The 22,921-nt window shown below is 57.4% G+C and overlaps 1 protein-coding gene across 2 annotated transcripts; it reads left to right on the top strand.

The window, feature by feature from the left end:
* The first annotated feature begins 2,409 nt into the window (after positions 1-2,409).
* Positions 2,410-22,545, top strand: CBX7 (chromobox 7). Of its 2 annotated transcripts, none has more exons than XM_030320659.1 (6): positions 2,410-2,686; positions 4,869-4,912; positions 11,983-12,048; positions 16,032-16,098; positions 18,715-19,066; positions 19,417-22,545. In XM_030320659.1, exons 1-6 carry the CDS (start codon positions 2,618-2,620, stop codon positions 19,569-19,571), a joined length of 753 nt encoding a protein of 250 aa, XP_030176519.1. In that variant the 5' UTR covers positions 2,410-2,617; the 3' UTR covers positions 19,572-22,545. The 2 variants fall into 2 exon arrangements, with proteins under 2 accessions (XP_030176519.1, XP_030176520.1); XM_030320660.1 differs by having other exon boundaries at positions 2,412-2,686; positions 18,994-19,066.
* Positions 22,546-22,921: the final 376 nt, after the last annotated feature.

Raw genomic sequence — 22,921 nt, 5'->3', positions numbered from 1 at the left:
TTTTGAAGCAACTCTCTTGATCTCTAGTGAGGGTCCCCCCCCCCCACCGGAATTAAAGGGAATAAATCAGCCTTCTTTTCGTTAGCCTTTGTGTGATGTCCTTTTCCATGCATTCACTTTGATCCTCTCTCTACCCTTGTTTTGGGAAGTGTCTCCTGCGGATGTCTTCTCCAAATTGCATGTAGTAGGATTTCTACCCAGTCTGATAGTCTTTGTATTTTATTTTTTTAAATTTATTTTAATGTTTATTTATTTATTTTTGAGAGAGAGAGAGAGAGAGAGCGCACAAGCAGGGGAGGAGCAGAGAGAGGAGACCCAGAATCCGAAGCAGGCTCCAGGCTCCGAGCTGTCAGCACAGAGCCCGATGCCGAGGTCGAACTCACGAACCCAGAGATTATGACTTGAGCTGAAGCCGGACGCTCAACCGACTGAGCCACCCAGGTGCTCCGTCTTTGTTTTTTTTGTTTTTGTTTTTTTTTAATTTTTGGGACAGAGAGAGACAGAGCATGAACGGGGGAGGGGCAGAGAGAGAGGGAGACACAGAATCGGAAACAGGCTCCAGGCTCCGAGCCATCAGCCCAGAGCCCGACGCGGGGCTCGAACTCACGGACCGCGAGATCGTGACCTGGCTGAAGTCAGACGCCCAACCGACTGCACCACCCAGGCGCCCCCCCCCCCGTCTTTGTATTTTAACAACATCTAGTCCGCTTGCATTTATGGAATTACAGCACATTTGAATTTATATCTGTCATTCGTCCCACCTGTCTTGTATTTATTTTTCCTCTCCATTCTCACTGGGTTTAGGATTGAGAGGGTTGATTTTCTCATTCTATTTTCCTCCTGTAAGAATTTGAATAAATATTATAAACTGCAGTTCCATTCTTTTAGTGTACCTTGGTAATGACATTCTTAACAAGTCTGTGTTATTTCATATCTCCATTGTCCTCCTGAATAAAAAAAAAAAAGGATTTTAGAACCCTTTAACTCCACTCATCCAAGTTATATGCTATTGTTCGTGTGTATTTTAATTCTATTTTTATCCGGAAGGCATTGTTATTGTTTTATATTATCAATGTTCTTCATTGTTCTTTATTCCCTATTGCATCAGACCTGTCTGTGATCATCTTCTTCCTGTCTCAAGTTCTTCCGTTGGAATTTCCTTTAGGGAGGTCTGCTAGTGGCAAAGACTTAGTCTTAGCATTTGTAAATCTTATTCCACCTCCTCCTGGAAAGATATTTTCACTGGGCACATAATTCTTGGAATAAATTTTCACTGGGTATATAATTCTAAGATGATGGTTATTTTTTCCCGGGACATTAGATAAATCATTCCAGCGCCTTCTGGCTGGCTTCTGATTTAAAAAAAAAAAAAAAAAAAAATCAAGTGTAAATCTATCATTTCTTTCTTCTGTGCTCCAGACTGAGGCTTTTGGACTTTATTCTGAGCGGAATAAGGAGCTATGGGAGGTTTTTAAGCACTAAGGTGACCCAGTCACATCTGCATTTTAGAAAGCGCTCTCTGGCACTGTGTGGACGCGGGCTCGGAAAGGGCTGCAGCCCAGAGGAAAGGACGAGGGGTGTGGAGGGGAGAGGGCAGAGAGGCAGGACTTGGGATCGATGCAGGTAGGCGGTGGGAGCCGGAGGGGCGCGCTTCCGGGCGGGGATGAATGGTGGCGCGGGAGCGAAAACGGAAGCGGGTTGGGGTGGGTGAGGCTGGGACCTCGAGATCCATTCATTCCACAAACAGTGGAGCGGCTACTGGATGCCCAGCGCCAAGCGCGTGGCAGCAAAACCGGTCCCGGTGTGCACGTTCCATTCGCCCCGGCCACACCTGCCGCGAATTATCGCCTAGCCGGGGCCCTCCGCACAGCCCCCGACGGACGGACAGACAGACTGACGAACAGGCAGGCGCCGGCTTAGGACTGGCCAAACCACGCCGCCGCGGAGCCCGGATCTAGAGGCCTCTGTCTTCAGAAGGAAATTTCGGCTGGCCCCGCCCTCCCGCCGCTCTGGGGTCCGCGCCCCGGCCCCGCCCGTCCCCCGTAGGAGGTGGGCCGCTTGGCCTCCGAGGTCGGCCCGCTTCTCATCTGCCCAACCGGGGCGTGTCGTTTCCGGCCTCCCAGGGTCGCCGGGAGCACTTAAAGAAACGCGTCTCGGTATTAAGATCTCGCTCCGCCCCAGTGCCAAGCAACACCGGCGCCAAATAAGTCCCGCGGGCCGGCTCCGCAGAACAGGAGCTCGCGGCCCGCGGCGCGGCGGCGGGTGGGGCGGGGCTCCATCGTGGGGCGGGGCCAGGGGGCGGGGCCGGCGGGGCGAGGGAGGCCCGGGAGGGAGGGGCGTGACCTGCCGGGCGCGAGCCGAGCCCCCGCCCCGCCCCCTCCTCGCGCGCTCGCTCGCTCGCTCGCGCAGAGGAAAACGTTGCGCAGGTTCAAAAATGGAACGTCGGCGGCGTGAGGGAGCGCGAGGGGGTGTGCGCGCGTGCGCGTGCGCGTGCGCGCCCGGGCGAGGGTGACGGGGTCCCCGCCGGCCCGAGCATCGCGCGCCTCAGCCGCGGCCCCGCAGCTCCGCCCCCGGCCCGGCCCGGCCCGGCCCCGGGCCCGCTCGCCCGCCGCCCCGCATGGAGCTGTCAGCCATCGGCGAGCAGGTGTTCGCGGTGGAGAGCATCCGGAAGAAGCGCGTGCGGAAGGTGAGGCTGCCTGGGGGCGGCTCCCGGGACCCCTGTGGGGTCCCCTGTTGTCCCCAGCACCGTCCCCTCCACGCTGGCGGCGAGGGGGAAAAGTGGGGCGGGGGGCCCAGGCAGCTCCGCGCTGCTGGGCTCGTCTCCCCAGTCCGTGCCTCAGTTTCCCCCGCCGCCTCGTAGGACGGAGTAGAATAAAAGTTGTCGCCCCAGCATCCTGGGGGCAGCTGAGCCCGCCAGAGCTGGAGAGTAGGATCAGACTGCAGGGATCCTGAACGCCATCCTTCCTCAACCTCCCCTCATTCTAAATAAGGGGAGATTGAGGCCCAAGTTGAGGAAAAGGCTTGCCTGGTGTGTTAGCGTCGGAGCTGGGTCTCGAACTCAAGACTCTCGATTCGGTACCGAGACCTTTGAAGTTGGAGGCGGAGCTTCAGCCTCCCGCCTCCGAAGACTAACTCTGGACTTCGACCTTTTCGGATCCCTTCTACCCCCACCTCGGTCTTTTTCCCGGTCTTCCAGCGCACACCTCTCTGTCTTCCCCACCCCAACTCTCAGCCCCGCCCGGCCAGGCTCAGTGAAGCCGCCTACGGCGCCGGGGCATCCTCTAAGCTCCTCCCCCTTCCCTTCGCCTCCCAAACAGACGCCCTGCAATTTAAGGAGGCATCTATTCCACTGGGTTCGGGTACCCGCGCCTCAGGGCTTGGCTTTGGCGGTCCGTACGTCCTGTGCACCTGTTTGCAGAGTGGTCGCCTCGCGCTGGAGGTTGGGGATGGAAGCCCTTGGGGAAAGTTCATCCTCTGGCAGTCACCACCATCCTGTTCCCTAGTCTCCTCTCTGCAGCCCCTTGGGAGGCTTCAGTGGCAGGGCCGCGAGGGGTCTTAGAGATCGCCTTCTCCCTCCCGTTTGACAGAGGCAGAGACTCAGACCCAGGCGGAGGAAATGACCTGGTCAAGGTCACACAGCAAGCTAGAGATGGGGGGTAGAGCGGGAGCTCAAGTTGGCTCATTGCTAGCTCATCTTCTTTGGAGAGAGAAAACTCAGTCCCGGCATCTTGGGCCAAGGGTGAAGTTTGAGGTGGGGATTTTCTTTCCCCCAGCTCTGATGGGGTTGAACTCTTGGGGCTGCCCTTCGCCTCCTTCTCCCTTCTTCCAAGGTTTCCTCGATTTTAATTTATTCCACAAAGCCCGGTGTTTTCCATGCACTGCAGCCTAAGCAGATACAGCGGTTACCTTCCTTCTTCGTGGAGGGTGAGGAACATCGTTCCTTCAGCCTTCATTCAAAACATATTTTTCGAGGGCCTGTTATGTACCAGGCAGCATTCTCAGCCCCAGGGAAGACTGCATCCCTTCCTTTATGGAGCTGGCATTCTGGCAGAGGAGACACATAACGAACGAGGAAATACATGCAGATGTCCTCAAGTGGGGCCCTGTGCTATGCAAAAAGAGAGGTGGAATGTGGGAGAGATGGCCTTAGCAAGGTTGGTGAGGGCAGGCCTCTTTGAGGAGGTGACACGTCTTGGTCTTAACATTTCAGTGTGGATGGGTTTGGACTGGAAAGCCAGGCCCGGTCAGTGAGGAAGGGAGGGGTCAGGCTCTATTTTGTAACTACTAGAGATGTGACCACCACTTCTGAAGGTGGAGACTTTGTTAGTCTTCTCTGGGGTCCCACCAGGGTCTTTTGAGTTGAGAGTCCTAAAGTCTCTGGGGGTCACCTCTGGGCCGGAGGCATCCTCTCCCAGAGAGGGGGCTGGCTGGTGGGGCCAGCACCACGGGAAACACACCAGTGAGGAATTTTTCTAGGACCTGGAGAGTCTTCTGTTCTAAAAAGTTAAGACTTACGGACTTAGCACTGGGACTCTGGACACTGGATCTTTGGCGACCCCTGCCCCATTTGGTCTTAGTTTCCCCATGTGTGACACGAGCTCTGAGCTTCTGCCGCAGGAGCCCCAGAAATGTTTGGGGCCAGATGTGCACCTGTGCTTTCGCAGGAAGGACAGTCCAGGGGTGATCACTCAGCAGCCAAAGTTTGGGTGTCTCTGGGTTGGTGGGGGATCTTGTGGGAGGGGCGTGTCCCTGGGCTGTGTATGTGTTGGGGGAACATCAGTGCACGGTAGGGGTTGGGCCTTACTGTCCCGGGAGTGGTTTTTGGGGCAGCCATGTGTCTCACTGTTTCTGCTCTTCTTTCTTCCCAGGGTAAAGTCGAATATCTGGTGAAATGGAAAGGATGGCCTCCAAAGTAAGGCTCCTGTGTGTGTGTGTGTGTGTGTGTGTGTGTGTGTGTGTCTGTCCGTGTGTCTGTGTGTCTGCCTACCTGTTCACCCTTCTCTATGCCTCTTGCCTCTCTCCTGCCTAGCTTTTAGCTAGCTGCTTTAGTAATTGGCCATTGGACCTTGGTTAAATCATCTTCTTCTCTGGGTCTCAATGTCCCCTCTGCCAGCTGAGGGGCTAGAAGGACATGAGGGCCAAGGTGGGCCCCAGCTCCTCTTCTCTCCTGCTCTTCTCTGGGTTGAGCTTCATCTACTGATTGCAGCCTCCCCTCCCCTCCTTCTGGCCTTTCCTGGCACCTGGGAGGTGAAGGCCCAGCGTCTTGGCTTCAGAGATGGCTGCTCGCCAGGTGGAGGCAGAACAAATACAGGCTGAGTGCGGGTTTGTGGGGCTGGATTAGACACGTCTAGCCAGTGCAGCATGAGTCCTCAGTGCCATAGAGCTAGGGGCAGAGCCTGAGCCCCCTATGCCTTTGGACAGCATTCTCCGGTCTACCAAGCAGGTTTCCATACAGCCTTGTGAAGCGGGTATGGTGGTGATCTCTAAAGATGAGAAAGCTTGCTCAGAGAAGGTAAGCACCTTGCCTTAGGTCCCACAGCAAGTGGAGGCAGAGGTGGGACTTGAACTGGGCCTCCCCGCTTGCGGATGTCTCCTCTGTGCCTCTTCCATCTTGGAGTTGGGGGACAGGGTGCTGGATCCAGGACTTCTCTCAGTGGCTCCACCTCTCCTGCTAAGGTCCAATCAGGAACCTTCCTAGTAGCCAATCACCTCCCAACAGGGCGGTGGGAGTGGGAGGGACTGAGCAAGTCGTGGGGCCTCTTCATTGGTCTGTGGGTGCCCTGCCTCCTTGCCCTCCTGGAAACCCCCTTGGCCCAGAGCCTCTGCTCTCTGTGCAGGGGGCTTTCTGCTGTGTTTATGTTGAGGGCTGAGCTGGTATTGGATTCTAGGAGCATCATGGGAGCCTGGTGGGGAAACAGAGCAGAGGGGAATACAGCCTATGTCACCTGAGCTTCCCTTTCTACAAAACAGGCTCATTAGGCCAGGCCCTGCTCCCCTCTCCCAGGCTCCTTCACCTTGCGGGCGAAAGTCCTGGGGGCCCGTGTGTTCAGGGCACCCTGCAGGCGTCCCGAGGATTGGGGTCGGTGGCTGGCCCACCAGATAATGCGCTGGTTGGCTCCCGCTGCCCCTGCTGCCCCCTCCCCAACACCCCAGAACTGGAGGGGGATCCCCTGCTCCTCACGGCAGATGAGAGGTGGACTCATCGGGGTGAAGAAGCAGTTACGAGTTGAGGGGGAGCTAGAAAAGGAAGATTACTAGGGTCGGCCACAGGAGCGCTGACTCCCTGGGTGCACGCTCCCCACTCAGCTTGTGCGCCAGAAGGCACTGCACTGGGGCGTGGTCACCAGCCTGTTGGCCTTCACAGCACCGTTGGCTATTTTTCCTCCTCTGTAGACTCCCATCTTTTGAAAGATTTCCTTCTCTAAACAGAGGTACCTCTCAATGAAAAGTTCCTTCTTCCACTTTTTATTTTATTTTATTATTATTATTTTTTTTTTTTAATTTTTTTCCTTCTTCCACTTTTTAAATCCCAAACGGATATGTCTGCCTACCAGAGCTTCAGCCAGGAGAGAAGGGCCTAGCACTCCAAAGGCAGTCCCTCGTGCTTCTGCTGGCCTGAGCCCCTCACCCTGATGCCACTTGTTTCTTAACAGGCTGAGACCACCAGGGGGGCCCTAACGCCTGCCTTTGGTGACTCCCCAAAGGTTCTGGGAGTCCTGTTTGACCAGATGACCTGGGGCACCCCTGACTCTCCTACACATTGGTCCTGGGTTCCTGGCCTGGTTCGCAGCCGTCCAGGTCCCCAACATGGTGGGGCCTGTGGTCCCTCATCTCCAGGTTGGAATAATGAGGCCTGTGTCACAGCATTGTTGTGAGGATTAGATGATGGAGATAAAGTACTGGTGCTTTCTCAGGTGACCAGGCACTTAGGAAATGTTTGTCGTTAACACAAAGTCAGACAGCTCAGCTTCTAGGTTTCCCTGCAGCCAGGAAAGGGATGTGGGAAATCCCATTCGCCATAAAAACTCAACATAGCCTTAGAAATGATTTGGGTCAGTCCTCAGATGGGGAAACTGAGGCCCAAAGGGGGGATCATGACAAGAGTATAACTTCCAACCCCATGCCACCTGCTGTATCACCCCACTTGACTTGGGGGAAGACAGGTTCAGTCAGGGGGAGAGCAGGAGAACCCAGGCCCTTTTATAATCCACTGGGGCTTAGTCTCCTCTTCTCAGGGGGCCTTGCTTGGAGAAGAGGCTGAGAAAGAGGCTGGGGAGTGGGTAGTTGGGCAGGCCTGGGAGCCTTGGCTGGGGGGAGAGCCTGATTCTCCTGCTCAGCAGCACCTTCCTCGCCGTGGCCAAGGAGGCTTATGTTAATAACAGAAACCATGATTTAAACAAACACTCTGTGCCAGGCCCCTTTTAGGCCATTACATGCTTTGCCCATTTTCTCTCCCCAACTGCAGACAAATGACTGCCCTTCATCCCCAGCAGATGGGGCAGAGGAGCTATCTTGTTTGTTCTGGAAGGTACTGCAAATTGCCCAGGGAGGGGCCAGGGGAACAGGGTGATGGATGTTAAGTCACCAGGTACAGGCTCTCTGCCCCACACAGACTGTCAGATACCCCACTTATTTCAGCCTGCCCAGGACTGCTGTTCCCCTTTTGGGAATGCATTCCTCCCTTCCTTCCTTCTTTTACCACTTGTGAATACTACCCCATCTTTTAGGGAGGACTGCCTCCATGGAGCTTTGGTAATGATATTGTCAGTGGGAACAGCAGTAATCAGGCTGCTGGGCAGTAAGCACCTTGTCTGAGTCAGGTATTGGCCCATTTTTAATTGCCTCATGGCAACCTATTTTACAGATGGGGAAACAAATCCACAGCAGAGGAGGCCACGCCCAGGGTCATATACAGCTGGGATCATTTGAACTATGGTTTGCCTGACCCCAGAATTTGGGGACCTAGCCCCCGATACACAGTCAGCTCTGCCAAAGGTGACTGAGGATCTTTTGTCCTTTGGTCTTTTGACTATTCAGTAAGAAGTGCCTAGGCTTTGGAGTGCCTAGGCAGACCAGGCTGCCTTTGAACCCTCGTTCTGTAGATTTACAAGCTGTGTGACCCAGGGCAAAGCCCTCAACCTGTGCACCTCCATTTCTCCACCTGTAAAATGGAGCCCTAGCCTCACAGGACCCTGGCAAGGCTGCCTGAGACCAGAAAAGTTTCACAGCAATGCCAGGGGCAGAGGAAGGGCGTCCTCTCCTTCCAGCGCAGGGTTTGGGCAGCAGCAGCAGAGTCCAGGATTGGGGCCTGGGAGGTTTTTGCACTTGCTTGGAACTGATTTCTTAACGAGTATTTGCTTTTATTATGTGTCACGCTGAACTAAGTGCTTCACGTGGCTTCGCACAACTAATTCTCACATTAGTCCCACTTCACGGATGAGTAACTGGAGGCCCCAGCGGCGGACTTACTGGCGCACCCGAGTCCGCCTCGCTGCTTCGTATTTTGGAGGGCTTTAAATGGGAGGGTGGGGGTACGAGGGCGGGTCTGGCTCTGGGGGGCCCCGCCCCCTGCACGGCGGGAGCCTGCGCAGCGGAGCCCAGGCGGGGCGGCCGCGAGCCTGTTTACCCGGACTCGGGGGGAGGGGGGGGGGGGGGGGGGGGGGGCGGTCGGTCACGTGGCCGTGTTTACCTCGGAGCCGGCGCGCGCCGTCCCCGCCCCCGCTCCTCATTGGCTGGCCTGGTAATCCGGGGCGCGCCCCTCGTGCGTGCGCGTTCACGGCGGCCCCGCTGCAGGGGGCGGGGCGGGGCCAAGTGGGGCTCTCCGCCCCGCCCCGCGGAGCGCTCCGTTCCCGCCCAGCCCGCGCCCGCCCCGCCCCATCCCGCCCTGCGACCCGCAGACTCAGCTCCGTGGTAACTAGGCTGTGGGCCCCTCCGGCTGGGTGCTCATCTGCCGGCGCCCAGTTCTTCGCGAAGCGGGTTTGCCCTCGACGTGGTCTCTCTCCACATTGCGGAGCGGGGCTAATGGCCTCCACTTCATGGGACAGGGATGTCGGGGGAAGTGAGACGTAGCGCAGTCCCCCTCCTTTTTCTCTCGTGCAGCACGGAGCAGGACCTGGCCTGCTGCCTGGTCTGACCCTCTCCCATTGTTTCAGACCCCCAGCAGCCCCAGCCCAGTAACAATGTCCCCTGAATCCACTGACCCTTTCTGTGCACGTACTGTGTACGAGGCCCCCGTCAGACACAGGGCATGGTCAGTCGGGCACTGCCCCTCTCCCGAAGACATTACAGTCCGGCGGGGAGCCAGATGCAGTGACATGTGAGAGACCCAAAGGTAGAGGGTGGCCAAGATTCAACAGTTCCAACCACAGACTGGTCACGTGCTGTCTCAGTGACCTTGGCAAGATGCTTACCCTCTGTGCCTCCGTTTCTTCGTCTTTAAGTGGGGTAACCTACCTCATAGGGGTTTTGTGAGGAATTGAGGAGTCCCTGGCAGTCGTGCTGTTACCATGATGGTGGTGATTCTTAAGATGAGGAAACTGAGGTCCAGAGGAGGTTGGGGACTTGCCAGGAAGCACACAGCACCTCCATCAACAAAGAAATGGGCAGGGCAGTGGAGAAGTGGGCAGGACAGAGAGGACTAGAACACTGTAGGGATATTTTAACAGAGCAGAGAGGGCGAGGCAGAGGACAGAGGACACAGGAGGAACACAAAATTCCTCTTTTCTTGTTTCTAGTTACAGTTGGGGAAAGTCAACCTTTGTTTTGGGAGAGGAAGGTTTGGAGTCTTTGCCAGTCTCTGGTTGCTTACACTTTGGGCATTACTCCAACTACTAAAAAAAAAAAAAAAAAAAAAGAAGTTTCACTTTTAGCATTTCTTCAGGGTGAGCAAAACTCTGCAGTGGTTTCTGTCACCTTTCCCAGAGCACCGAGGGACTGGGGCTGGGCTGGGCACCCTGGGGAGGGCTTACAGCCTGCCAACCAAGATACCAGCTGGGTTCATCAATAATTTTGGAAGTACCAACTGCCCAGGCTGTGGCGAGCAGCAGGGAGGAGGCTGGGAGTGGGACAGCTTGGAGAGGATGTCAGGGGAAGATACAAGGGCCTGGCTCCTAAAGGATGAGGAGGTGGTCACCGAGGGACTGGCCGTCAGGAGGAGAGCACAGCACGTACAAGGAAGGTGTCATTGTGCCCGATCAGGCTGGGCATGTGGCACTTGGGTAAGGGCTATAAGGTCCTCAGGGCACAGACCTTTGTCGCTGAGTCCACAGAGCCTGACACGGGGCCCAACGCACAGTAGGTGCGCAGAGGCGTCCGTGGAAGGAAGGAGGAAAGGATTCTGTCCTTGGGTAGCTTGTTGTTCGAATCCGGATTGGACTGCTGGTGGGTATCAGTGTCCCAGGACAGTTGAAGGTGAAGGTTTTAGCTCGGCTGATTAGGAGGCAGCCCGAGGAGGGGCTGCCCCCAGCCTCTTTCTGCCTCCTAACACCTCCGTGACACTTCTCACCTCCCTTCTTACCCAGCGCAGCTGGGGGCCACCTGGGTCAGAATCATAGTCCGTGGCTCTGGTGTTGTTTGTATGCATACGTGCGCACACATGAACACACATCTGTATTTGTATGTTTGTATGTGTATTGTATGTTTGAGTATGTGTATGCATACACACATTTAGATTTGTCTTTTAAAACTTTTAGTTTTTTATGCACTGGCATCTGTTTATGGTGAACTGTACTAGTTTTTCCATTCATGAAGTGATATAAAGTTGTTTTTTTTTAATCTGTGTTTTTAAGTAATCTCTACACCCAACATGGGACTCAAACTCATGACCCCGAGATCAAGAGTTACATGTTCCTCTGACCGAGCCAGCCAGGCACCCCTAAAGTTTGATTTTAAAGTAAAATTATTAAACTAGAAAAAATGATCTGCTTTAGGGCCACCTGGGCGGCTCAGTCAGTTAATCGTCCGACTCTTGATTTCGGCTCAGGTCATGATCTCGTGGTTCGTGAGTTCGAGCCCCGCTTGGGGCTCTGAGCTGACAGCGCAGAGCTTGCTTGGGATTCTTTTTCCTTCTCTCTTTCTCTGCTCCTCCCCGTCTCACACTCTGTCTCAAAAAGAATAAATAAATACACTTAAAAAAAAAGTGATCTATTTGAAAGGCAAATATTAAGTAAATGATAGTGCATGTGGAACAAAGGTGTCTTGAGCTGTGGAACTGCTGAGCTCTGACTTCCAGATCTGTCCCAACAGGGGATGGTCTCTGGTGTGGGGGTGGTGGAAATACCAAGGGGCCTGCCGTGGCATCTCTGTACCAGCCACTAGACATCTACCAAATTCCTGCTGCGTGCCGGGCCCGACAAGGGAACTTCAGACCTGGCCGTGAAGGTGCAGATGTGTACCGAGGAGGGAGGGAGTAGCTCCGCCCAGGCAGAGAGGGCCATGCTGGGGCCAGGGCTTGAGGACGGCTAGGGACAGCAAAAGGAATAGGCACGGAGCCCTTAGGTGAATGCATTAAGCAGCACGGGAGTTCTTTATGGCTGGAGAAATGGAGGCACAGAAATGTTGAGGAAATCCTTCAAGGTTGTGTGGCGAGCAAGGGCAGGGCTGGGATTTGAACCCAGCTGGTCTGGCTCTAGAGCTTCCGCTCTTGACCACATGCTCATGCCTCTCATCGGAAGGGAATCCTGGGAGAAGGACCCTGTGCTTCTGAGGTGAACACGAGGTCTAACTGGCAGTTAGACACACTTGTTTAGAGGCTGATGTGATCGGTGCTCAGAATGAGGGCAGTCCTAGTGTCGTGGGAGCCTCCTGACCCAGCCTGGGCAGCCAGGAACAGCTCTCGGGAGTTGGTGACAATTATGCTGGACCTGGGAAGGGGCAGAAGCCTGCGCCGCCCCTGCCCCCAGTGGGCCCAGGTGGAACTGCCGTAGCTCCTGTGAACGCCAGTGGGGAGCAGGGCCGCGTCTGACCTCTCATCTCTCTCCCCAGGTACAGCACATGGGAGCCAGAAGAGCACATCCTGGACCCCCGCCTGGTCATGGCCTATGAGGAGAAGTAAGGGGGCCTCAGCCTGCCGCTGGCTTGGCTCCGGATGAGGGTCATGGGCATGGGGCTCGGGGACTTGGTGGGGACAGCCTGGTCTAGTCTGCAGCTGGGGGTCCTGGGTCCCATTCCTGTCGCTGAGTGACGCTGGCCCCTTCTCTAACCTCCCCAGGCCTCGGTCTCTCTGCTGTAAACTGGGCCGTCTGTAATAACACCGGCCCCGGTCTCCCTAAAGTTGGGGTTTCAGTTGCTGCGAAGAGTGTAAAAATGCTTTTCACAGATGCCCTGTGTGAGGGGCACAGTATCAGTAATGCCCAGTCATGGCCTTGGGGACAGATCAGAGAGAGATTCTCCCACCAAGTGAAGGGAGGTCCGGTGAAGCTGGAGAAGGGCCAGGGACCATGGCTTTGGAGCAAGGACATCTGAGTTGTGGTCCATCCCACTTGGCCGCCTCCCAGCTCAGTGGCCCTGGGCAAAGCTCCCTTACCTCAGTCTCCCTTACCTGCCAGTGCTCTGCTCCGATTCCGAAGGTTGGTTAGCGATCGGCAGCTCCACCGGTGGGCAGTGAGGGCGCATCTCAGGGGGGAGACTTTGACAAAATATTGTTTCCCCTGACGTGGGAGCCTTTTGAGTCTCGCCATCCCCATCTGCTGCATGAGCTCCAGCTTGACCAACCTCCCAGCCAGCAGGCAGCCCAAACCCTCCTGCCTCTTCCCTGGAGACCCTGCAGGGCGGGATCTTTTCATAAAATTGTTTTCATTTGGCCCTTCGCGGTAGCCTCCTGAGACAGGGATGAGGGTCTCATTGGATGGATGAGGAAACTGAGGCTCTGAGGAGCTGAGGAGCTTGTCCGGGTGTCTCGCAGCTGGGAAGCAGCCCGCCTAGGACTTAACCCAGGGCTCCTGACTCCCAAGTCAGATGCCCTTCCTCTGGCCCTCCTTGCCCTCTTCCCATGGCTTCTCCCCCAGGAAGTTTCCTGTTGCCGATTCCAAGGACCTTCCATGGTTCTTTCCTTTAAAAATCAGGGTGTCCCTGTCCCTCAGCTTCTTTCTTGCCCCTGGGTGCTTGGGAAAATCCTGTGGAATGTCCCGGACTGTAGCGAGGAGAGTGCCGGGCAGGTGCCAAAGTCCTGGGTTAGCATCCTAGCTCTGCTACTCGCCAGCTGTGTGGCGGTGGGCAAGGCCTTTTCCTCTTGGAGCCTCATCTTCCCCATCTGTGAAGTGGGGATAAGAGTGCTGATCTCATGGGGCTCTCATGGGGACCAAGGTTTCTGAAAGCACTTTGTAAGCCAGTAAGCGTGGGCACACGTGTGTGAACTATCTTCCCGATGGTAACTAAGGGTCGTTCGTTCATTTGTGCAACAGGTATGGAGGTTCCGCTGTGTGCCAGATACTATTCCAGGTGTCTGGGGACACAGCAAGGAACGAAACCAACAGACAACCCCATTTTCATGGGGCTCCAGTGCAGAGACCGGCAATAAAAAACCATCAAAAAAAAAAAACAAACCCGCATACAGTATCAGATGGTCATAACTGCTGCAAAGACAGGGTTGGGGGCAGAGAGAGGGGATAGGTAGGGGTGCAGGGGTCAGTGGGTGGTTAGGTGGGGGGTGTGACCAGAGACCCGGATTAAGCGAGGGATTGAGCCCAGTGAGTATTTTAGAGGACATCCCAGGGAAAGAGGACAACCAGTACAAAGACCCCAGGGTGAGAGCCAGTGTTTAAGGAACAGCACGGAGGCCAGCGTGGCCGTGAGTGTGGCTGGCTGGGGTGATGTGAGCCGGGTAAGGTGTGGGAGATGAGGCAGGAATGGGGCAGCTGAGGGAATGGGGGGCGCAGCTCAGGGAGTGCCGTGTAGGTCCTGGTGCAAGATCCGGATGTTATTTTGAGTGAGTCAGGAAAGTCAATAGTTAAGGAACAAACGAAGAGCTTGTACAGACCCACTGTGTGACTTTCAGCTGACTTCTCTCTCAGTCTTGGTGAAAAGGAGGTGAAAGAGGGATGATGTTCATTGAACACTTGCTCTGCAGGGTTTTAAAGAGACTCAGAGGGAGTCTGGCAAGGGGGCTCTTATGGGGAGTCCCGCCCGCAGGGAGAGGCCGAGAGGGTACGAGTCCTAAGTCGCCACAGCCCTACAGCACTGGCCATTTATGGGTAGGACCCAAGGCTGGCAGAAACTAGGCCCTGGGTGGTAAGGACTGGATAGAATGGACCTCTCCCCCTTCACACATGCACGTGCACACACTCACACGCACGCACGCATGCACGCTGCAGATTGGAAACCCGGATCATGTGGCCTGGGCTCCAGGCCCTGATTGGACCCTGGGCCTGACCCTCACTAGGCCTGGAGCCCGGAGCTCAGCGGCAGAAGTTGTCAGAATTTTGGCATGGGGCAAGTCATTTAGCGTCTTTGTGCCTCAGTTTCCACAACTATAAAATGAGGATAGTAATAGTGGCTCCCTCACAGGGGGGCCTTAGGTAGAGCAGTGCCTTGTGCAGAGCGTCCGGTACGTGATGATCATACGCCACACTTACCTAACGTCACAAACATGCTCCCATCATTATTCTTTTCCCCTAAGGCCCTTCCCTTTCCCCCTGTCTACTTCCTCCTCCTCTCTTCTTTTTTTCCCTTCCTCCTCCACCTCACTTTATCATTTTAGCTTTTTCTCTCCCCTATTTCGATAAATCCCAGGGACCCCTCTTGCTTCTCCCAGGAGGCCTGGTGGCCGGCTGAGAAGCGACCACTCGCTCCAGACGAGGACACTGAGGTCCAGAGGGGAAGCGACCGGCCAAGGTCTCCCGTGGATCAGGGGAGAGCTGGGCCTGGAACAGGGTGTCCTGGTGCCCAGCACCAGCTTCCGAGAGAAGATTCTCACCCTTAAAGGCTGGCAGGTCCCTCCTGGCAGCCGAGCGGCTGCTATCACAGCGCCTTGGCTGCTGCTTTCAGACGCCGGCTCCGGGGCCCCGGGGCAGACCTGCTGCGGCCAAGCGCACAGGCAGGGAGGGAGGGCCCCACACGAGGTGCGTCTCCCCAGCACCCCTGGAGATGGCAGACAGCTGCCGCCCCGAGGAGGGCTGGCGGTGGAACAGCTGCTGGGACTCGCCGGTTTTGCTGAGCTTAGATGGAGAGACCGCCCCGGGTCACACAGCCCGCAGCGGGAAGGGGGCACGCTCCCGGCCCCCGCATTCTCTCTCCTGCCCACATGGCCTCTGCAGTGGGGGCTAGCTATAGAAAGTGGGATGGAATGAAATGAAAAGGTGGAATGAAAATGGCTTTGAAGCTGTTGCTGGAGTCTCTGTTGCGATGTCTCGCTTGTGTCCCGTGTGACTTTGTACACATCCTTGGGTTGTGTGTGTGTTTGTGCAGGTGGGTTGTGGGGAGGGCACCCAGCAGAGAACCTGGCATCCACCAGGGACTCCGAACAGGCGAGCTTTCCTCCGTTTCCCCAACCAAATGATACAGTGAGGGCCTGTCCTCTCCACCAGGTTCATGCAGATCCCAAATGGGGGGACATCTGGGCAGGGCTTTGCTTACAGAAGGACCGTGCCCGTGCTCATCAGCCCCCCTGGGACGTCTGAGGCAAATTTGATTGGCAGGTTTCTATACAACTCTCCTGAGGGTGGAAACTGTTTTGTTTTGGAGGGTGTTCCCAGTGGCGTGCAGAGCGGGGCTCTGGCGTGACCTTGGAGCCCGGTAAAGACACGCCTGCTTTTGGAGATGTCGCCCGCGTCCCTCCTCAGCATTAGGACCGGTGGCTGTGCCCTCCCCTTTTGTCAGAGGGGAAGACCGAGGCCCTGGGATATGAACATGGGACCCCACTGTTACGGTCTAACGAGGGCAATGGGGAGGAGTCCCTCCTCCGGGGTCGGGGGGTGGCCTGTGGTGGGTGCCCCCTTTCCCCATAGACAGTGGAGGGCTGAGCGGAGCGGATGCTTTCCTTTCCCTTAAATGTCACCAGTGTTTGCTTTTCTTCTGCCATCTGCTTTGCACCCCAGGGAGGAGAGAGACCGAGCGTCGGGGTATAGGAAGAGAGGTCCGAAACCCAAGCGGCTTCTGCTGCAGGTAACGCCACCAGCCTTGGTGCCCACCCACAGGCCCCCCCTTGCTCCTCCTACCAGCCTCCCCCACCCCATGCATTTGCACCAGCCAGTGGAGCCGAACCACTTAACCTCTTTGCTCTGCCCAGGGCACGGGGGGGTGGGGACTTAGTGGGTCCGTCTCCACGGGGGGAGGTGGGGAAGGAAAACAGCCTGGGCGGGAGGTGCTGTGGGTACGGGGGAAGATGGGTCTATGGCCGGTGGGAGCCTAGACTTTTGAAAGCTTAGAATCTTGTAAATTAGCCTTCATCACGCTCAAAGTCACCAGAACACAAGATTGTAACATTGGAGAACCTCAGACACATACACGTTAGAACTGAGGAAACGTGGGAGCCTGGGATTTTAGAATCCAAGAAAAGGACACTCAGAATTCTGAGACAGTAGTCTTGAAATGCCCTAGAAATGTGTCGTTTTTGAGTGAGAAGAAACCTATGGGGCCCCCTTTTCCAATCCTCTGCCACAGGCAGGGGGGTTGTGTCTAGACTCTGGGACACCCCAAGTTATCCAGGTCTTGGGGCCACTTTGCTGACATCACTGGTCTGCTTGGAACGCAGGTGAAGTTTGAAGTGATGTGGCTGTGTGATTTGAGGCAGGTCTCTCTGCCTCTCTGAGCTCGAGCGTTCTCTGTACAATTGGGGTGATCAGCGTACCTGCTCTCCTTAAGTGAATAAGGTTCACCCGGGTATTTGAAGCCAAAAATAAGGCTTCTTGGTCCCCACGCAGGGTGAGGAGACATGTCCAGTCTCCTGCCCACCCTTGATTAGAGATCACCTGGGACTTTTGCCAGATAAGGTGGGATTCCCTTCATGCGATGGGTATTTTCACAGGGTTTGGTGTGAATTGGGTCCCAGGAAGGAAAGTAGCAAACTAGCCCCGAACTTAGCAACTTAGAGCAATAAACACTTAGTACCTCACCCAGTCCCGGTGGGTCAGGAAGTCAGGGGTCCTGTGGCTGGTTCCTTAGTGATTTCTAGTTCAGGTTACGGTCACGATGTCAGCCAGGGCGCACTCATCTGGAGGTTTGACCGGGGCTGGACCGTCGGCCGGCTGCTCGCGTGCCAGCAGGTCAGCACGGGATGTTGACAAGAGGCCTGGTACTTTCCAAGGGCCCCCGGGTGGCCTTGCAGCGTGGCCACTAGCTTCCCCCAGAGTGGATGATGTGAGAGAGAGAGAGAGAGAGAGCACGAGGAAGGTGGGAGCACAGGGTCTTTACTGACTTAGCCTTGGAGGTCCCAACCCACAGTGCCCAGGGTTCCAGGGGACTGCCCATGGCTGTGAACTCCCCGAGGCGGGCATCGTTGGGGCGGTCTCAGAGGCTGGCCACTCTTTTCTTCGTCGTCTCACTGACGAAGAAACCGAGGCTCAGGGAGGCCGGTAGTTTACCCAGAGCTGGATTCAAACCCAGGTCTGGCCCTGGGTGCTCCTGGACGGCTGTGCGCAGCCGCAGGTTCTCGCTCTGTGGGCAGCAGGAGGGAGGAGCTTACTGGGCTCGTGATGGTCTGTGAGCCGGGCCGAAGGAGCAGGTTTTGGTAAAGCTGCCATCGGATAAGCCCTCCCGGCATGGCAGTGTTGTCCCGATCTCCGCCTGGTCGGCCCTCCTCCTGTCCCATAACCACCCATGCCCCATGTTGTGTGACGGGCATTAGTGGGCAGCACTGGCGAATGGAGCCTGCGCATGTGGGCTTTGCTCCCAACTGGGAGATGTTTGACCGGCAGGCCCCATCTGAGGGCCTCGCTCTCCGTGGAGACTCTTGGCCCCTGGTGACAGGTAGCAGCAGAAGGTACCTTCCCAGCGTGATCCACGCCTTCCCGACGCCTCAGCACCAGGGATCTCTCGTGGATTTGTCTAAATTTCTGCCAAAGTCAATTAGTCAAATCCCCGGAGTACAAAAATCCAGCCCTTGCGTGGCGGGAGAACGTGCCCTCCGGCCCCATTTTCACGAGAGTGAGACGGGGCATCGGCAGGAGGCTGGGCCCGCGCCGCTCAGGGGGAGGAGCACCTGGAGCGCCTGTAGGCTGCTGGCAGAGCACTGTCCCCGTGGCCGCGTGACCGTGCGCCCAGTGCCGCGTGCGCCCCTGGTTACTTGCCCCGGGAGCCTTAGGGCCTCCATCTCACACCGTCTCCTCAAAGGCCTGGCTGTTTCGGCTTTGGGGGTCCTTTAGTAAGCAGAAGTGCCTTTCCTGTGATGAAGAAGAACTCCTTCATTTGTCTCCTTCACGAACCGAGATTTGGTTTTTCTTGGTCGATGTTCAGTCTGTACCTCTTGTACGCTCCTCTGCTGCGCACCAGAGTAATCTTCCCTGCAGCCCCCATCCCGGCGCCACCTACAACCCCCTGGGGAGATGAGGCTGCCCCGTGGGGCCAGGATGAGTGGCTGTACCCGGCCAGGGCTGGGGCTGGGCTGCTCGGGGCTGGCTTTCTGGGCCGGGGTGGGGGTCGGGGTGATGGCCGGCTCCGGGCCACGGAACGCAGGGAAGGGCACTCCAGGCGGGGGGGGGGGGGGGGGAACGGCATGAGCAAAGGCGCGGCAGTGGCGGGGAGGGCAGGGCTGACCCGCCGTGCCCTGGCTTGCCCCCGCAGCGGCTGTACAGCATGGACCTGCGGAGCTCCCACAAGGCCAAGGGCAAGGAGAAGCTGTGCTTCTCCCTGACGCGCCCACTCGGCAGCGGGAGCCCTGAGGGGGTGGTCAAGGCAGGGGCGCCCGAGCTGGTGGACAAGGGCCCCTTGGTGCCCACCCTGCCCTTCCCGCTCCGCAAGCCGCGCAAGGCCCACAAGTACCTGCGGCTCTCACGCAAGAAGTTCCCGCCCCGCGGGCCCGACCTGGAGAGTCACAGCCATCCACGGGAGCTCTTCCTGCAGGAGCCAGCAGCCCCGGACGTCCTGCAGGCGGCCAGCGAGTGGGAGCCTGCTGAGCAGCCCCCCGAGGAGGAGGGTAAGGTGGCCAGGCCCCGAGGCCCAGTCCCAGAGCCCCTTAGAGCTGGAAAGTCCCCGCGAGTCATCAGGTTCAGCTGCCGTAAGGCCCGGAGAGGGCCCGGCTCAGCCTGGTCCCCCTCCTCCCGTGGTCCCACTGTGGGTGAACTGGTCCAGGCAGGGAAGATAAATGTAGTGGCATCCTCCCGTGTGTCCAGCCTTGAGCTAGGCCCCGACCTGGCCGCGGACGTGGAGGGGGACCCGGTGCTGGGCTGGTGGGGGTCTGCATGCCTCCTCCCGCTCCCACCTTTCCTACGCTGTCGTCAACGCTGTCCCCCATCTCTCTGCCTTTCTCTCCCGTGGCTGCCGCAGATGCAGACCTGGCCGAGGGGCCCCCTCCTTGGACTCCCGTGCTCCCCCCGAGCGAAGTGACAGTGACCGATATCACCGCCAATTCCGTCACCGTCACCTTCCGCGAGGCCCAGGCGGCTGAAGGTTTCTTCCGGGACCGCGGCGGGAAGTTCTGAGTCACCGTTTTTACTCTTCGTAAACTGTTTGCTTTTGGGCTTGGGGTGGGGACTTCCAGAGATGGGGAGGGGTTGGGGGCGGGGTAATTATTTTATTTAAAAATATATGGAACAGGAGAAGGGGGGGAAGATCCTGACACTTTCCCGCCACCTCGCCCCTTTCTCTGCGTGTGATGTTTACAGAAAGGCTCGGTGGTCTGTCTGGGGGGCTGGGGAGGCCCGGCATCGCTCTGTCGGTCAGGGTGCCATCTCTGGGCCCCCCACCCCCGGATGCCTCCACCACCAGTGTTCTCTAGAGACGCAGCAGCTGGTCCCAGGAACCAAAGGAGAACGGGAAGGCCCAAACCCTCTCCCTTGAGCCACCCCCTCCCGCCTTTTTGGTTGGTTTCCCTTTTCCGTTTTGGGGGCAGCGGGTGGGGGTGGGTCGCTGTGTGTCACTTTCCACCCCAGCTTTGTGGTGGGATACGGAGGCTGGCTTTGGCCAAAAAGGACTGGGTCAGAATGAGGGGGCAGGAGGAAGGCTTTGAGGTTGCTGGGGTGCGTTCCAGACCCTTCAGAGAGGTCTTCCCCTGGGGGTGGCTGCCCGCCGAGCCCCTTCTCCAGGGAGCTCCCCCACCCGCATCGCCTGACCCGTGAGGTGGGCGCACCCGGCCCTGTGCCCTCGCGACCGCGCGCGCTGCCTGTAGGCGTGGGCCGTGGGCCTTGCAAATCTCCTGTTCAGAAACCCTGACCTGGGGAATGCGGGGCGATTCGCAGCACCTGAGAACTTGTCGGGGGCACCCCACCCTTAACTACCCTTGTACAGCACATCGTGTGACGGGCTCTGTCCCAACTCCGTTTGCTCACAGCTGTCAGCAGAGGGCAGGATGGCCTCCGATGCTCCCAGCACGCAGTGGGGTTTTGTGGCTTCACCTGGCCGGCCACAGGTGTGCACGTGTCTGTGCAGGTGCGCCGTGGGTCAGCACTGGCTCTGAGGCACTTGGGCCCTGTCCTTCTTCCCCGAGGGGCTCTTGTTTTCTCTGACTCAGGTGACTTTTCAACCCTACCCACTCCTCTCTTTTTCTGCCCTCCCAGAGAGGGAGGGAGCGTCCCGTCACCTTCTCAGGGCAGCCTTCTACTCCCGAAACTCTCCCTCCTCCCATTCCGTGTCCCCTTCCCATTCGTCTGAAATGCCACAGCCGGGAGCGACCTAGTTTTCCTTTTGGGGGGACCTCTGCCATGTCTCTCTGCCGTCTGGCTGCGGTGGACGGTGGGTCAGGCTGTGAGTAAGCCCCGGGCCCACCCGGCAAGGGGCTGTGGCTGCCAGGAGGAGGGGCCCTCGGTTCCTGGTTTGTGCAAATGTGCCCCGAGGGCAAGTGGCTTCCCAGGCAGGGCAAGTGGCTTCCCAGGCGATGAGGAGCGTCCTCTCCCCCTCTCCCCTGCCCCAGCCCTGTAAGGGAGAAAAAGCCAGATGGCAGGGGCGGGGGGGGGGGCGCCAGGGGAACAAAAGTAAAAGGCTGGCTCCCTCTCCCTTTCCCCCATCATCAGAGTGGGGGCGCTTGGGGGGGGCCTGCCCGCCCTCTCCCAGGGCTCTCTCCCCACTCTGCTTTGTCCTGAGGAAGTCAGCAGAACCCTGCTGAGGCAAGGATAGGGCGGTTCTTCCCCCAGACCCCTTCTCCCCAAGTTCCCAAACCAAAGACAGCCTGTACCCCATTTTTGTTTGGGGTGCCCTGCTGGCAAGATTCCTAAATCCCTGAGTCTCTCTCTCCCCTCCCTCCTTAATCCTTCGTTGTCCAGGGTCAATTCAGTGCTTCCATTGGGGGGTGGTCCCCTCTGGTGGTTCCTCCCAGCCTGGGAAGTTGACTCTAGAGGAGTATGTGGGGGTGGACCAGGGAAGGAGGGGCAGCTGGACACCTCCACCCTGCCCAGCTGGGAGACCCTGGGTCGGGGAAGGGCAGTTTGGAATTGGGGGGGGGTGTCTCCCAGGACAGGGGCTCCCAACAGATGTGAGGGTGGCGGGGAGGGTGGCCGGGGGTGGGGGTCCATCTGATTGAATGCCGTCGCCCGTGGCTTCGGGACCCGGCTGGCGGCTTGCAATAGAAGGAACCCCCCCTCCCCCAGGGGACATGGGACCTCCTCCTGCCTCATGGGCACTTTGAAAGAGCTGTTTGTGCAATTAGCAGGCCTGGAGATTTGGGGGGCTCTTTGTGGAGTGAGACGGCTGATGTTCTGTCTGCTGCAGCAAAATGCTTCTTGCCCCTTCCTCAGCATCCCGCGTCTCAGGGAGGGCAGAACCCTGGGAGCCGGGCCTCCCCGCGGCTCCCTGGGATGGAGACCTCTATGAGGGGCTGGGTGCGGCCTGGCAGGCCTCTTCCCAGCCCTGAGCGTCCCAGTGGGGCCTGGGACACTGAGCTCCCACCCCACCCCTCCCCAGAAGGCCAGTACTTGCAGGGGTGGGGGTTCCTAGAAAGAGACGGACCCCCTGTCTTCCCCCCCTCCAGCCCCCACCCATTTTGAATGTAGAGAGCCCGGTCGGTACTTTCCTCTTGCTGTGGGATGGGGCGAGGAGAGGATTCCTCCACCCCCACACGGCCACTTGTGATGCCCAGCCGAGCCCTGTCATCCCTCCGGGGTGATGATCCCCTTGCTGACTCCCCTCCTGCGGGGGCCGCTATGCCCGTGTAAGGTGGCTTAGCTTTGCTTTGTAAGTGGCCAGCCCGGCCTCCACGTCTCAGCACAGGAACGCTGCCTTTGCGCGGAATGAGCGTCGAGCTTTGTTCAGACAACGTGAATGTATTTGGGAGGGTTGGGGGTGTGAGTTGATTCCAAGCACATGCCTTTTCCGAGTGAGTGTGTGCTGGGAGGGCTAGAGCGGACGCAGAGCGCGGTTTATTTTTGTACTGATATTGGTAAGAGACTGTATAGCATCTATTTATTTAGATGATTTATCTGGTAAATGAGGCAAAAAAAATTATTAAAAATACATTAAAGATGATTTTGAAAAAAAAAAAAAAAAAAGCTCTTGCATTCGAGCCTTCGTTTTCGGCGGAGTCACAGCTGGGCCGAGGAAGGAGCTCCAGCCCCCAGGGATTTAGGTCCCAGGTCTGCCGTTTGCTGACCGTGATCTTGGACATTTTCTGAGCCCTCCAGATGCACAGCAGGATTACTTTGGGTGGGGGTGGGAAAGTGGTTGGGGACTGGAGGCTGGAGCATAGATGGGCAGGCGCCCACCATTAGGGTCCCTCCAGGGTGTCATCAGAGGCTGGGATCCCTTCACCTTTTCTCTGCTTCCTGCCAAGAGTGTTCTTTTCTAGAACCCAGGGGTGGTTCTGGAACCCTGGACTCTCATGGGCTGATGCTCACCTACCGTT

The sequence above is a fragment of the Lynx canadensis genome, chromosome B4 (assembly GCF_007474595.2).
Source record: "Lynx canadensis isolate LIC74 chromosome B4, mLynCan4.pri.v2, whole genome shotgun sequence".
Lineage (NCBI taxonomy): Eukaryota > Metazoa > Chordata > Mammalia > Carnivora > Felidae > Lynx > Lynx canadensis.
Note: the sequence above shows the minus strand (reverse complement) of the source record. Positions and strands in the feature narration are given on the sequence as shown.